This window comes from Anomaloglossus baeobatrachus, chromosome 8 (genome assembly GCF_048569485.1).
Source record: "Anomaloglossus baeobatrachus isolate aAnoBae1 chromosome 8, aAnoBae1.hap1, whole genome shotgun sequence".
Classification (NCBI taxonomy): Eukaryota; Metazoa; Chordata; class Amphibia; order Anura; family Aromobatidae; genus Anomaloglossus; species Anomaloglossus baeobatrachus.
The window spans coordinates 231,032,507-231,048,269 of record NC_134360.1 but is presented as its reverse complement, the minus strand read 5'-3'; the positions used below and the strand labels follow the sequence as shown (position 1 = coordinate 231,048,269).

At 50.2% G+C, this 15,763-nt stretch overlaps 1 protein-coding gene across 4 annotated transcripts in view; it reads left to right on the top strand.

Moving 5' to 3' along the window:
* The window catches only part of MIER1 (MIER1 transcriptional regulator), a 108,258-nt gene that overhangs the window by 54,923 nt on the left and 37,572 nt on the right, over nucleotides 1-15,763 (top strand). For all 4 annotated transcript variants that reach the window (XM_075320337.1, XM_075320334.1, XM_075320333.1 and 1 more), the window contains one exon: nucleotides 5,433-5,584. In XM_075320337.1, coding sequence (XP_075176452.1) covers nucleotides 5,433-5,584 — 152 coding nt within the window. The remainder of the gene's footprint in view (nucleotides 1-5,432; nucleotides 5,585-15,763) is intronic.

Below are 15,763 nucleotides of genomic sequence, written 5' to 3'. Positions count from 1 at the left end.
GACCGCCCAGACCTTCTCTCACAAGGTCCGTTTTTCCGCCAGAATTCTGCGGCTCTCAGATTGACGGCGTGGCTCTTGAGTCCTGGATCCTGACGGCTTCAGGCATTCCTTCCGAGGTCATCTCCACTATGACTCAGGCTCGGAAGTCTTCCTCGGCCAGGATTTACCACAGGACTTGGAGAATTTTCCTGTCCTGGTGTCGCTCTTCCGGCCATGCTCCTTGGCCGTTTTCCTTGCCGACCATCCTGTCCTTTCTACAGTCCGGTCTGCAGCTAGGACTATCCCTCAATTCCCTCAAGGGACAGGTCTCGGCTCTGTCAGTGTTGTTCCAGCGGCGTATCGCCCGACTGGCCCAGGTGCGCACCTTCATGCAGGGCGCATCTCACATCATTCCGCCTTACCGGCGGCCTCTGGATCCCTGGGACCTTAATCTGGTCCTCACGGCCTTACAGAAACCCCCCTTTGAGCCTCTTAGGGAGGTTTCTTTGTTTCGACTTTCACAGAAAGTGGTCTTTCTGGTGGCCATAACTTCTCTCAGGAGAGTCTCTGATTTGGCTGCGCTCTCTTCGGAGTCACCCTTTTTGGTTTTTTCACCAAGACAAGGTGGTTCTCCGTCCGACTCCGGACTTTCTCCCTAAGGTGGTGTCTCCTTTCCACCTTAACCAGGACATTTCATTGCCTTCCCTTTGTCCGGCCCCTGTGCATCGCTTTGAGAAAGCGTTGCATACTTTAGATTTGGTGCGGGCGCTCCGGATCTATGTGTCACGCACCGCTGCTCTTAGGCGGTGCACCTCTCTTTTTGTGCTGACCACAGGTCAGCGCAAGGGTCTCTCGGCTTCTAAACCGACCCTAGCTCGTTGGATTAGGTCGGCCATATCCGATGCCTACCAATGTTCTCAGGTGCCTCCCCCGCCGGGGATTAAGGCGCACTCGACCAGAGCTGTCGGTGCCTCTTGGGCTTTCAGGCACCAGGCTACGGCTCAGCAGGTCTGTCAGGCTGCCACTTGGTCTAGTCTGCACACCTTTTCGAAGCACTACCAAGTGCAGGCTCATGCTTCGGCAGATGCGAGCTTGGGCAGACGCATCCTTCAGGCGGCTGTCGCCCATTTGTGAAGTTAGGTTTTGCCTACTTCTCAGTTTTCTGTTTATTTTTCACCCATGGACTGCTTTGAGACGTCCCATGGTCTGGGTCTCCCATAAGGAACGATGAAGAAAAAGAGAATTTTGTTTACTTACCGTAAATTCTTTTTCTTATAGTTCCGACATGGGAGACCCAGCACCCTCCCTGTTGCCTGTTGGCAGTTCTTGTTCCGTGTGTTTTCACCGGCTGTTGTTGTAGACAGAAGTTCCGGTTATTCCGGGTTTTACTCTATCTCTACTTGTGGGTGGATGTCCTCCTTCAGCTTTTGCACTAAACTGGCTAGATGTGGTCATCCAGGGGGTGTATATGCTCGGAGGGAGGAGCTACACTTTTTAGTGTAGTACTTTGTGTGTCCTCCGGAGGCAGAAGCTATACACCCATGGTCTGGGTCTCCCATGTCGGAACTATAAGAAAAAGAATTTACGGTAAGTAAACAAAATTCTCTTTTTCACGGTTTTGCAGAAACCCCCCTTTGAGCCTCTTAGGGAGGTTTCCTTGTATCGTCTTTCACAGAAAGTGGCCTTTCTGGTGGCCATAACTTGCCTCAGAAGAGTCTCTGATTTGGCTGCGCTCTCTTCGGAGTCACCTTTTTTGGTTTTTCATCAAGGTGGTTCTCCGTCCGACTCCGGACTTTCTTCCTAAGGTGGTCTCTCCTTTCCACCTTAACCAGGACATTACCCTACCTTCCTTTTGTCCGGCTCCTGTTCATCGCTTTGAAAAAGCGCTGCATACTCTGGATCTGGTGCGTGCTCTCCGGATCTATGTGTCTCGCACCGCTGCACTTAGGCGGTGCGCTTCTCTTTTTGTGCTGACCACAGGTCGGCGCAAGGGCCTCTCTGCTTCTAAGCCGACCTTGGCCCGTTGGATTAGATCGACCATTTCGGACGCCTACCAGAGTACTCAGGTACCTCCCCCGCCGGGGATCAAGGCACATTCGACCAGAGCTGTCGGTGCCTCTTGGGCTTTTAGGCACCAGGCTACGGCTCAACAAGTTTGTCAGGCTGCCACTTGGACTAGCCTGCATACCTTGTCGAAGCACTACCAAGTGCATGCTCATGCTTCGGCAGATGCGAGCTTGGGCAGACGCATCCTTCAGGCGGCTGTCGCCCATTTGTGAAGTTAGGTTCTGCCTACTTCTTAGTTTATACTGTTTCTTTCCCACCCAGGGACAGCTTTGGAACGTCCCATGGTCTGGGTCTCCCAAAGGAACGATAAAGAAAAACAAAATTTTGTTTACTTACCGTAAATTATTTTTCTTATAGTTCCGTATTGGGAGACCCAGCACCCTCCCTGTTGCCTGTTGGCAATTTTCTTGTTCCGCGTGTTCTCACCGGCTGTTGTCATGGACAGAGTCTCCGGTTGTTCCGGCTCTTGCTCTGTTCTACTTGTGGGTGGCTATTCTCCTTCAGCTTTTGCACTAAACTGGCTGGATCTGCTCACCAGGGGGTGTATAAGCTCAGAGGGAGGAGCTACACTTTTAAGTGTAGTACTTTGTGTGTCCTCCGGAGGCAGAAGCTAAACACCCAATGTCTGGGTCTCCCAATACGGAACTATAAGAAAAAGAATTTACGGTAAGTAAACAAAATTCTCTTTTTTTGTGACCACAAAAATGCATCGTTTTTGCCGCGTTTTGGGTCACTGCGTTTTGCTGCGTTTTTCTAATGTATTGCATGGGTGGGAAAACACAAAAAAATTGACTTTTTTTTTTTATTTTCAACTCAAAAACGCAGCTAGAAAAAAAGCACAGGAAAAATGGAAAACTGATACTTTGCTGGGGAAGGAAAGTCACGCAGTTTTTAGGCCAAAAATGCACCCCAAAAACGCTGCGAAAAATGCACTGTGCGCACATAGCCTAAGGGGTACTTTGCACACTTCGACATCGCAGGTGCGATGTCGGTGGGGTCAAATCGAAAGTGACGCACATCCAGCGTCGCTGTCGACATCGGAGTATGTGAAGCATTTTTATGTTTAATCTTTCTTTGTTAAAGTAAACGAGAATATACAGGAAGAAAAAAAAAAAGAAGATTCAAATACGTGATTACTTCATGTCAACTTACAGAGAAGAGTATAATTCCCATCCTAACTAACACCCCTTCTCTTACTAACTATCATAAGGCACGCATATGACATGTAACCACCTTTTATAATACAGACAATCTCCTTCCAATTGAGAACTACACCTCAAACAAAGTGAGGCTATTGCCGAAAACAAAAAAGAAAAGGAAAAAATTTGAAGATTTAACGAGAACCAGAGAGAAAGGAAAGTAGCAAGGGGGAAAGATAAGAAAAAGGAGAGAAGGAAAAGGGGGAGAGAAGAGCAGCGGAAAGAGAGGGAGGGAAGGCATGGTAGGGATTACTTCCCCAGTACTCGGGCCGCTACATTGGATTAACGTAACACGCGTCATGCGTTACCAATGAGGTTCTGAAATGGTAGAGAATCAAGAGCCAGGGTCCAGGGGGTCCAGATCCTAAGAAATTTATCCACTGAGTCATTGGTTTCTGCCGTTAGGGACTCCATCCTGTGGACGATGGCCATCTCCGCAAACCACTCCCTCACAGATGGCACCCCAGTCGATCTCCAGTATCTCTGGATCACCATGCGTGCCGCCGTAAGACAGTATCTCATGAGGCCCGCTTTCTGTGATTTAAGCGATCCCGGGAGAATTGAAAGCAGCACCATCTGAGGGGAACCCACCAACTGCTCTCCGCAAATCACAGCGTATGCGTTGAACACGGACCTCCAGAAAGCTTGTATCAATGGGCAGTCCCATCAGATATGCAGCATTGTCCCCCTTCCCCTTCCGCACCTCCAGCAGCTATCTGAGACCCCAGGAAATATTGCGTGTAGAGTATCCGGGCACCTGTACCAACGGGTCAGAATCTTATAATTTTTTTCCTGTGCTGCACAGGCGATGGAAAATATATGAGTGAGGATAAAGGACTTTTTCCAGTCCCCCTCAGGAATGAAAGTCCCCAAATCTCTATTCCACTTCTCGATATATTTAAGGTCTCCCATGTCCGCCTCTGTAATCAGTAAGGAGTAAACCAGAGACAAGAGATGCCCGGGAGAATCCTCCCGCAAAAACAATTGTTAAAATTTTGTGGGCTGAGCCGCAAAAAGCCCAAGTCTGTTGTCAACCATCAAGAAGGACCTAAGTTGAAGGTATTCCAGCCAAGCCGTTGGATGCCGTGAAGCATTTTTAATACGATTAACGAGCGCAAAAGTGTCGCAATCGTATGATCTGTGTAGCGTCGGTCATTTCCATAATTTCGGAAGGACCGATGTTACGATGTTGTTCCTCGTTCCTGCAGCAGCACACATCGCTGTGTATGAAGCCGCAGGAGCGAGGAACATCACCTTACCTGCCTCCCGGCTGCAATGAGGAAGGAAGCAGGTGGGCGGGATGTTCACGTCCTGCTCATCTCCGCCCCCCTGCTTCTATTGGCCGCCTGCCCCGTGCGACGCCGCTCGACCCGTCCCCTTAAGAAGGAGGCGGGTCGCCGGCCAGAGCGACGTCGCAGGGCAGGTAAGTGCATGTGAAGCTGCCGTAGCGATAATGTTCGCTACGGCAGCTATCACAAGATATCGCAGCTGCGACGAGGGCGGGGACTATCGTGCTCGGCATCGCTACCATCGGCTTGCGATGTCGTAGTGTGCAAAGTACCCCTAAGACTCACCTTTCCTCCCAAGGGGCTGCGGGCGGTGAGGGCTTCAAATAATGGCGCCCGGAGTCGGCACGTGCATAAATGGAGCTCTCTGCTCAAGATCTCAACTGTGAATGAGCCGCCTCTGGCCCATTGATCTCCCAGCAGCAGACTTTAGGAAATTGATTCCCGGAGGTGGCACGTGTGCAGATGAGATCTTGAGCTCCAACTTCGGGCGCCATTTCTTTGAAGCCCTCAGCGCCCGCAGCACCAGCACAGTCGCCCCAATCCCAGCAGCACCAGCACAGCCACCACTGCCGACAGTTTCTGGGACACCCACCGCATCGTCCGCAGCAGCGTCCTGCTCCACCACCGCCCCTACCTCTTGTGACCCCGCTCCACCACCAGTGCCGGTCCCATCCGGTAAGACACCGATGGATTATAAGACAGAAGCTTTTTTTTTTTTTTTTTCTCAATTTGGGGTGCGTCTTATAATCCAGTGCGTCTTATAAACCGGAAAATACGGTATGTCAGATAGCGGTAATGTTTGTCTTTCTTTTTTTAATAATTGTGCAGAATGTCATCTTGGTTTTTTGTTTTCTTTTTTTTTTTGTTTTTTTTATCATTATTATTATTATTATTGCAGTATATGAAAACGATGACCAGTTACTGTGGAATCCAGATTTTGTAGTAGAGGAAAGAGTGACTGATTTTCTAAATGAAGCCTCAAGGAGGACCGGGGAGGAGAAAGGCCTGGACGCCATTCCTGAAGGAGCACATATTAAGGACAATGAACAGGTTTTTATCGTTTTTTTTTTTTTTTCTTTCATCTTTTATATGGTGTGTTCAATTAGCTGACATCTAACGTCCTAAAGTTGTCACAGCAAAATATGTAAATATCTTGTAAAAGATATCATCATGTAAAAGAAATCATCGCTACCATGCAGACTACATTGATATGTGCGCAGGAAAAAAAAATCCATAAAAAGTGTTTATACTAGATATACAGTACCTGTCAAAAGTTTGGACACACCTGACCGTGTAGTAATTTCCATGTTCTTATTGAAATGGGCACATTGTAGATTCAGACTAAAGGCAGCAAAACCACAAAAGGTCAACTATGGAATCAATGGGTAAGAAACATGTGAAACATACCAGAATATAAATCTTAGGGTATGTGCACACACTGCAGATTTGGTGCAGAAAATTTCTGCATGAAATCTGCACCTTCTGGCTGAAAAGCTCACCAAAAAATGCAGTGAAAAACACATGCGTTTTTGGTGCTTTTTTTTTTTTTAATGAAGTCAATGGGGGTTCTAAAAAAAAAACAAAACACTCCAACAATTGACATGTTGCAGATTGTTTCTGTAACAAAATCTGCACCAACTCTGCAAGGAAAAGAAAGCAACATGGGCACAGCACTTCAGAAATCTCATAGACTTTGCTGGCTTCAGGATAGATATCCAGATTTGTCAAAAAAATGCATAAAAAATAAAGAGCAGCGTGTGCACATAGTCTTAGATTCCTGATTTACTGCACCTCTATTACTCTGATGAAAGTCTTTTACACATGAACAGATGTGTCCAAACTTTGATCGTTACTGAATGTATGCATACATATACAGTATACAGGGCTGTGGGAAAAATGCTGCAGATTAGGAATTCTTTCAAAAATAGAAGTGTTAATAGTTTGTATTTGTCAATTAATAAAATGCAAAAATCGCTTTTCATTGTGGATATCAGGCCTCTGTGGATCATCACCTCCAGGACTCCTCTTTCCTAATTGGCTGGATGTTGGGGGTCATTGTCTGGCTGCAGAATACATTTGGAACTAATCAGATGACTCCTGATGGTATCACATGATGTTTTCTCTGACGCCTCATTGGGGGACACAGGACCATGGGTGTTATGCTGCTTATCCATAGGAGGACACTAAGTAGATGCAAAGATGTTAGCTCCTCCCCTGCAGTATACACCCCCTGGCGCAGCCAGGCTACTTCAGTTTTAGCTTAGTGTCTGTAGGAGGCACATCTCTGCAGACTACTGCAGCAAGAATTTTTTGTTTTTAGAGGGCGACGGTTTCCTTCGGGGACCGATTTCCCAAAACCATCAACAGGCGGGAACGCGGAGTGTCACCTCCCCGTACCCCCTCCTGCGACGCTGGATCCTCGGCTGTTACTCACTGGATGACGGTCTTCACAGGCACCGATTTTCCAGAGCCCAGAACAGATGAAAACTTCCTCAGTCCCTCTTGCAGGCTCTGAGTTGATACACGCTCTGCACCAGCGTGACCAGGCAGCAGACTGCCATCTCCACAGGGGCTGAGGTGAGATCCTTCCGATTTCCCAGAGCAGATGAAAAACGTCCTCAGTCCCTCTGGCAGGCTCTCAATTGATACACGCTCTGTAACCGGGCACAGCAGGTGTCAGAATCTCCACACTGGCTCCCTGACAGGAATTGGAGAAAAGGTCAGATCCTCCCTGACTGTATTCACATGGGCTGATTGCAGACTCCTGCATAGCATTCCACCTGTGGCGGGGGGAGGCGGAGAGCCCCCAGGACTCCGTGCACCCGCAGCTGCGGTACACTTAGAGTTTTTTTCTGTCCACCATTGCTGTGCAGGGCTGGAGGGGGGAAGGGGGAGTCCCTTCCCACCATTTTTTTTTTGTTTATTATATTTTCTCATGCCTTCTTGTCAGAGCCAAGCCCCGCCCCCTCCGACACACGATAAGCCACGCCCCCTCACGAGAGCGCGCGTACCTCTCCTCACACATGAGCTCTGCAGAGCATTGCTCCCATTTGCTGTGATCACAGCCTGTGGGTGTCTCTCAGAGCTGGCTTCCTCCTTCCCACAGGAACTGGGACACAGGAGCAGGCAGGGGGGAGGGGCCATCAGGTTCTGGGTGAGTTATATCCTCACTTGCACATTAGCTCTGCAGAGCATTGCTCCCTCATTACAATCAGAGTTTGTGGCTCATCAGCCAGGGGCTGCAGTCACATGTTTTATGCCCTGCACAACTACAGCAACAACTATAAGACTTTTAATGTATCCTGCCATGCTGAGCTACTAGGGGATGATAGCACCTCTTCCTTCTGTGAGTCCGGTGCCCCTGTAGCTCTTCCCCACCTCCCACACCCCGCCACCACTGCAGCAACCGCTGCCAGCCCAGAGCCTACGGCTCCCAGTCCCCCGGAATGGGCACAGTTCCCAGAACCTGGTGCTGGCTATGCAACATCGTCCTCACTCCTCAGTGCCCGTGGACAGAACACAGCCTGATGACGCCTCTATAGAGGGTCCTTCTGATAAGAATCAGCCCTCTGCTTCACCGGTTGCAGATCAGAAAAAGGGCATGACCCCCATGGTTCTCCCTCTGGGGTACACAGATAGGGTTCTCCCACATGTTCCACGGTCTCTGAGGAGCCGGAGGAAGGGGAATGATGTTTGTACCAGGATGATTCCTTGATTTCAACCTCCCCGAGCGATTAAGCTGCGATGGACTCCCTTATTGCAGCAATCAACCAAAACTCTGCATGGGGAAGATCTCCCATCCACTACTACTGACCCTGCGGTCTCCTTTAAAAGGGTGAAGAAACCTCAAAAAAAAAAAGTAAAGTTTTTTGATGCCGCTTCGGTATCCATAAACTCATGGATTCCCGGTACCCCTTTGGCTTAGCTGTCTCTAAGGGCTGGGCCGATCTGGCCTTGGTGGACCCTCACCCGACTTCCGCCTGCCTGAAGGACCCTCCTGTCTTTTACTTGATGGATCCTCCTTCAAGGACCCGACAGACAAGTGGAGCAGCTCGATCGCTCCGCCTTGAGGCTGCGGGTCCCTCTCCCCTTCCGTGTGGGTCGCACAGGCGCCAGGACTACCAGTTTCCCTCAGACCCTCACAGATGTAACAGTTCACATTGCTGCGGCGCCAGAGTACCTCATGCAGGCCTCCTTCGACGCTGCTACCTGCGCAGTTATTGCCGCCCCATATACCATAGCCATTCGTAAGGCCCTCTGGTTCCGATAATGGAGAGCGGACTCTGTCTCTAAGAGACCTCTCACAGTACTCCTTTCCAGACCGATGGTTTGCCGATTGTCTGGACAGGCTCTTTTTTTTGTCTGACGCCACGGGAGGAAAAGTGAATCTGCCTCCCCCAACTCTGGCCCAGGATGTTTTTTACTAGACACGCAGGGCCCGACCTTCTCAGCCCTCCCCGAGTCCACCTCGTCCTGGCAGTCTAGACAAAGACCGAGGAGTCTCGTCCTCCTCCATCTGGGCTGCCGCCTCAGACCACAAATGAGTGCGATACCTTGTGTCTTCTGGTTACCACATTGAATTCCGGACCCAATCCCCTGGTCAGTCTTTTCTCTCAAACCCCCACTCCCCCCCCAAAGGCTCCAAAACACCGTGAGGCCTTCTACTCAGCGATCCACTCCCTCCAAACGGCGGGGGTGATGGTACCTGTTCCGGACGGCGAGAGGTTCAAGGCCTTCTATTCCAACCTCTCGTGGTCCCCAAAAAAAGGACGGGTCAGTTCGACCCATCCTGGACCTCTAACACCTGAGAAAACATGTGCATGTAAGGAGATTCAGAATGGAATTCCTAGGGTCCATTTTTACCTTTATGGTTGAAGGAGAATTCCTTGCCTCCCTACTAGCTATCAGGGACGCGTACCTGCACATACCCATCGCTCCAGCTCACCGAAAGTTCCTCCGCTTCGCTGTTCAGGTCTTCTTTTTTTTTTTTTCATTTGTGGCTCTACCCTTGGCTCTGCCACAGCACCAAGGGTCTTAACAAAGGTCATGGCGGCCGCCATGAGTGCCCTTCACGCCAGGAGAGTTGCTGTTCTGCCTTGCTTGGATGACCTCCTCATCAAGGTCTCAACCAGCGTGCAGATCTCTGTGGGCACCCTATCCCGCTTAGGGCAGCTTCTGACTCCAGTGAAATCATCCCCGGTCCCGTCAAAATCCGTCACCTGCCTGGGCATGTCCCTGGACACCCTTTGGGGCTTGATATTTCTCCCTCAAGACAAGGCCACCGCTCTACAACAAGCGGTACACTGCCTTCTACATAATCCTCTCCCTCCATACGATTCAGTATGAGAGTGCTAGGTAGGATAGCAGCGGCTATAGAGGCAGTGGTGCTCACTTAGCCACACCACTGCCCACTGCAGCTTGCGCTTCTAGCTGCCTGGGACAAGAGCCCCTTTTCCTTGGACGAACTTTTCACCTGACACCTTCAGTCAGGTATGCGCTTTGCTGGTGGCTTCAGTCCTCTTCCATATCGAGAGGGAGCTTTTCTCCCCCAAGTGGACTGGCTACTCCTGACCACGGACGCCAGCCTCTTAGTCTGGGGAGCAGCGTACTGGCTCCACACTGCTTGGGGACGTTGGACGCCCCAGGAGTCTTCCCTTCCCAGAAATCATCCTGAAAATCAGCGCGATCTTTCTCGCACTCAGGTCATTCCCCCCTTCTGCTAGCAGGTCGTTTGATTCGGGTCCAATTGGACAATGCAACAGCTGTGGCCTAGGTCAATCGGCAGGGAGGTACCAGCAGCAAGACAGCTTATCTCAAGGTCCTCAGGATCCTCACCTGGGCCGAATCGACGGGGGTCTGTGTTTTCAGCGTTATACATACCGGGAGTAGAGAACTGGGCGGCGGACCTTCTAAGTCGCCAAGGCCTGGCCGCCGGAGAGTGGTTTCTCCACCAAGAAGTGTTTCCACACATCTGCACTCGCTGGGGTACACCAGACGTGGCTCTAATGGCCTCATGGTTCCCGAGATACTGGAGATCGACTGGGGTGCCATCTGTGAGGGAGTGGTTTGCGGAGATGGCCATCATCCACAGGATGGAGACCCTAACGGCAGAAACCAATGACTCAGTGGATAAATGTCTTAGGATCAGAACCCCCTGGACCCTGGCTCTTGATTCTCTACCATTTCAGAACCTTATTGGTAACGCATGGCGCGTGTTATGTTAGTCCAATGTAGCGGCCCGAGTACTGGGGAAGTAATCCCTACCATGTCTTCCCTCCCTCTCTTTCTGTTGCTCTTCTCTCCCCCTTTTCCTTCTCTCCTTTTTCTTATCTTTCCCCCTTGCTACTTTCCTTTCTCTCTGGTTCTCGTTAAATCTTCAAAATTTTTCCTTTTCTTTTGTTTTTGGCAGTAGCCTCACTTTGTTTGAAGTGTAGTTCTCAATTGGAAGGAGATTGTCTGTATTATAAAAGGTGGTTACATGTCATATGCGTGCCTTATGGTAGTTAGTAAGAGAAGGGGTGTTAGTTAGGATGTGGTTTATACTCTTCTCTGTAAGTTGACATGAAGTAATCACGTATTTGAATCTTTTTTTTTTTTTTTTTTTCTTCCTGTAAATTCTCTTGTTTAGGCTGGTTTCACACTACGTTTATTTAACATCCGTCCATAACGTTTTTTTAGCAGAAAAACGGATCCAGTGCAAATGCGTTTTCACTTCAATGCATTTGCAATGGACTCGCGTTAACATGCGTTCACCTGCGTTTGCGTGCGTTATAGTGAGGATCCAGCGACTTGCAGTTTTTTAACATCTTTCAAAAACGCTACTTGTAGCGTTTTTGAGCTGCGTCCAAATACTGCATGTCACCGGATCCTGACTAAACAGCACGCAAACGCAGGTGAACGCTGGCGTGCTGATAGACAGGATCCTGCTTGCTCTACTGAGCATGCACAGAACCAGTCTCGCGTGATCTGTCTCTCCTCCTCCCTCCCTCACCCTCTCTCTCTCTCTATCTCTGTCTTTCCCCCTTCCTCCCCTCCCTCTCTCTCCCACCTGAGAGCTGCGGACACTCGTAACCAAGGTAAATATCGGGTAACCACTTCTCTTAGTTACCCGATGTTTACGTTGGTTACGTGTGCAGGCAGCCGGCTCCTAGCAGCTGCAGACACTCGTAACCAAGATAAATATCGGGTATCCAAGCCCGATGTTTACCTTGGTTACCAGCGTCTGCAGCTGTCAGAAGCCGGCTCCCAGTCTAGTTCCCCTCACTCCCGATCACATGACTCCAATGCCCGCCCCTAAACATCCAGTGACAGGATCCTGCAAAATAACAGATGCGTTTGCATGCGTTTTTTGCTGTAAAAGCAGGATCCGCTTTTGCAGCAAAAAAACGTTCCTGACGCATGTTAAATAAACGTAGTGTGAAACCAGCCTTACTTTAATAAAGAAAGATTAAACATAATGGCCTCATGGTTGAGCGCAAAGGTACCCGCGTTCTTAGCCAGGTCACGTGATCCACAGTCCATCGGCGCGAATGCTCTAGTCTCCTGAAGTCGCTTCCGTTTACCTTACATGTTTTTCACCTCTGCCCCTGCTGCCGTGAGTAATCAGGAAGATCAAGGCAGAAGGAGTCCCGGTGATACTAATAACACCGGACTAGCCCAGGTGGGCCTGGTATGCCGAATTAGTACAATTGCTCATGGCACCTCGTAAGCATCCCAGACCTGCTGACCCAAGGGCCCATTTCCCATCAGAACTCCAGAGCCCTGAAGCTAACGGCCTGGCCATTGAGACCTGGACTTTAACAAGAGCGAGATTCTCTCCCGCGGTCATCTCCACCATGTACAGTGCCCGAAAGCCAGCCTTCATCCCGTATTTACCATCGTACGTGGAAAACTTTACTTTCCCAGTGCAGGGAATCTAATCTCCAACCTATGCCTCTGGTGATCCCCAGAATTCTTGATTTATTTTTTTTTGCAGTCAGGGTGCAAAAGGGGTTGGCCCTCAGCTCCCTTAAGGGGCAGGTTTCATCTCTCTCAATATTCTATCAATACCGCCTAGCTTGCAATTCGCAAGTCAAGACTTTCCTCAAGGGCGTTTCCCATCTAGTTCCCCCATACAAACGGTCGCTGGACCCATGGGACCTCAATCTCGTTTTGGACGGTATCCAGAGGTCCCCCTTTGAACCTCTTAAGGAATCTTCTCTTGCTCTTCTCTCCTGGAAGGTAACATTCTTAGTGGCGATTACGTTCAACAGACAAGTTTCGGAACTGGCAGCACTTTCTTGCCGCGAACCCTTTCTGATCTTTCATCAGGACAAGGTGGTTCTACACCTCCTTCCGGATTTGCTTCTGAAGGTTACTTCCCCATTTCATATGAACAAGGACATTGTTCTGCCTTCCTTTTGTCCACATCCAGTCCATAAGGTGGAAAGGTTCCTATATTCGCTAGACCTTGTGAGGGCTCTCAGATATTACGTACCCAGGACAGCCCCTTTAGAAACATGGACTCCTTGTTCGTCATTCCTGAAAGGCCTAAGAAAGGAGAGGCAGCTTCATAGGCAACGCTGGGTCGCTGGATTCGCTCTGCGATCCAGGAGGTTTACCACTTGCAACTCAAGCCCATTCCTAGTGGGCTGCGGACTCATTTCACGCGAGCAGTTGGCGCCTCTTGGGCCATTAGGCATCAGGCTTCAGTGGAACGGGGGTGTAAGGCTGCGACCTGGTCTTGCCTACATACTGTTTCAAAGCATTACCGAGTCCATACCCAGGCTTCGGCAGAGGCAAACCTAGGTAGGAAAATTCTGCAAACGATAGTGGAGCACCTATCTGGGACTGGTTCCTAGTCCTTGGGTTGCGTTGTTTGTTTACCCACCCAGGGACTGCTTTAGGACGTCCCATGGTCCTGTGTCCCCCAATGAGGCGTCAGAGAAAAATGGATTTTTGTTTACTCACCGTAAAATCGTTTTCTCTTAGCAATCATTGGGGGACACAGCAGCCTCCCTATTGCCCTGTTGGGCCTTAGCTTTTTTCTCTCTCAGTACTTTTTTGTTATGAGTATTCACTCATGTTTTTTGTTACTTGTTCTCCTACTGCTTGTGTACTAAAACTGAAGTAGCTGGGCCAGGGGGTGTATACTGCAGGGGAGGAGTTAACATCTTTGCATCTACTTAGTGTCCTCCTATGGATAGGCAGCATAACACCCATGGTCCTGTGTCCCCCAATGATGGCTAAGAGAAAACGATTTTACGGTGAGTACACAAAAATCCGTTTTTCTTTATTGTTCCTTTGGGAGACCCAGACCATGGGTGTTTAGCTTCTGCCTCCGGAGGACACACAAAGTACTACACTTAAAAGTGTAGCTCCTCCCTCTGAGCTTTTACACCCCCTGGTAGCCAGTCCTAGCCAGTTTATTGCTTTGTGTCAGGAGGCATACATCCACACATGCATTCTCATCTGATTTGTTTGACTTTTGGAAAGAGTTTGAAGAAAAGCGGGTCCATGTCTGGACTCCCGACATGTCCCTTCTCACCCCACTGTGTCGGCGGTGTTGTTAAGGTTGATTTATAAGGCTGCAGCCTTACATGCCGCGCTCCTTCACCATCCCTTCTGGGCTCTGGCTTGAAGTGGGAGCCAGCACGGTCTCCATGCCTGGCAGGAGTCCGGTCTCCATCCACAGCCCCTTGAGGATTCTGCTGGACCGGAGCACTCATCCCCAGGGACATGGCCCTACGTCTCAGCAGCTAAGTACCTGAGACGTTTATGTTGGGGGTCCCGGTTCTTTATTGTAAGGGGAGAGTATGCTGTATATGATTGTTTTAACTTTTCCGGCGGGTTCTCTAGCTTTTGCCTGAGAACCGCGCCGATGGTGCCTGCTTGTCGGCCTCGCCGCTTAAATTTAGGCCCCGGCTTCGCCGGAGGCCTAGTTTCATTTTCCTGCCCTCTCATGTCACTCATGCAGAGGGACAAGTTCGGCTCCTCCCGGCGGCCGTTCTACACAGGGGAGGGACACTCCCCACTGCTGGGGCGTCCCTCCTTCCCTGCAGGTCTCTATAGCCCTCCAGTTCCCGCTCTTTTATAGGAACGCCCCCTAGTCATTTCTCAGGCAGAGTTCACTCTGCTCTGAGACATCCTGCATTCTGCATCTTTGCTGAGGTGCTGCGACTGGGGGACCGGGCTTCGGGATCTGGAGGGCACACAACACCGCGCTCAGCGGTCTGGTAAGCCACAGCCGGTCTCCGGTTGTGGACCTCTGTATATTCTCCCTGGGGTTCATTCTCTGCAAAGCCCCCACTCCAGCAGCATGTCTCACACAAGGAGCAAGGCTCCAAAGCTTTATTCTGCATGCACTGCATGTAAGCTCCTGCTGCCTGAGCCGAGCATTTATCCACACTGTGATGGTTGCTCTAACTTGGCGGTGCCACAGCCTGGAGTCTCACCCTCAGTGGTCTCTCAGGCTGCTGCTGCACCTGTGATTGAACCCCCGGCCTGGGTAGAGTCCTTTTCTAGGTCCATATCCCAGTCATTTGCTGAGTCCATCGGACTTTTATCCAGGACTTTGATGAATATGCATCAGCCTCCCTCACAGGGTGCCTCTAATACTCTTGACAGAGGACTCCTATCCTCTGACCTCCGTCCATCGGAGCTCACGGAGGATTCATCATCTGATCCCAGACCCCGTCCTTCTAAGAGAAGGCGCAGGGTTTCCTCCCCCTCCCCATCCCACGGCTCTGTCTCAAGAGCTGACTCTCAAGATGAGGAGGATGCCCTCACTGGGGGCTCGGAGGCTATGTATCCCATCGATTTCTCTGAGGGTGACTCAGATCTTAGTGATTTGATTGCTTCTATTAATTCTGTGCTGGATCTCAATCCGCCAGTATCAGAGGAGCAACCCTCTCTGGCAGAAAAGCACCAGTTTACCTCGCCTAAGAGAGTAAAGAGTGTGTTCTTTAACCACTCCAGTTTTCAGACCGCTGTGACCAAACCCAGGGCCTGCCCTGACAAACGCCGTCCAAAGCGTGGTTCTGATGACCGGTTTCCATTTCCACCTGAGGTGGTCAAGGAGTGGTCTCACTCCCCAAAGGTAGACCCTCCGGTGTCTAGGCTATCAGCCCGGACCGTTGTGTCGGTGGCTGACGGCACCTCACTTAAGGATTCCACTGACCGTCAGATTGACCTTCTGGCCAAATCTGTGTATGAAGCTGCGGGGGCCGCGTTTTCCCCGACTTTTGCAGC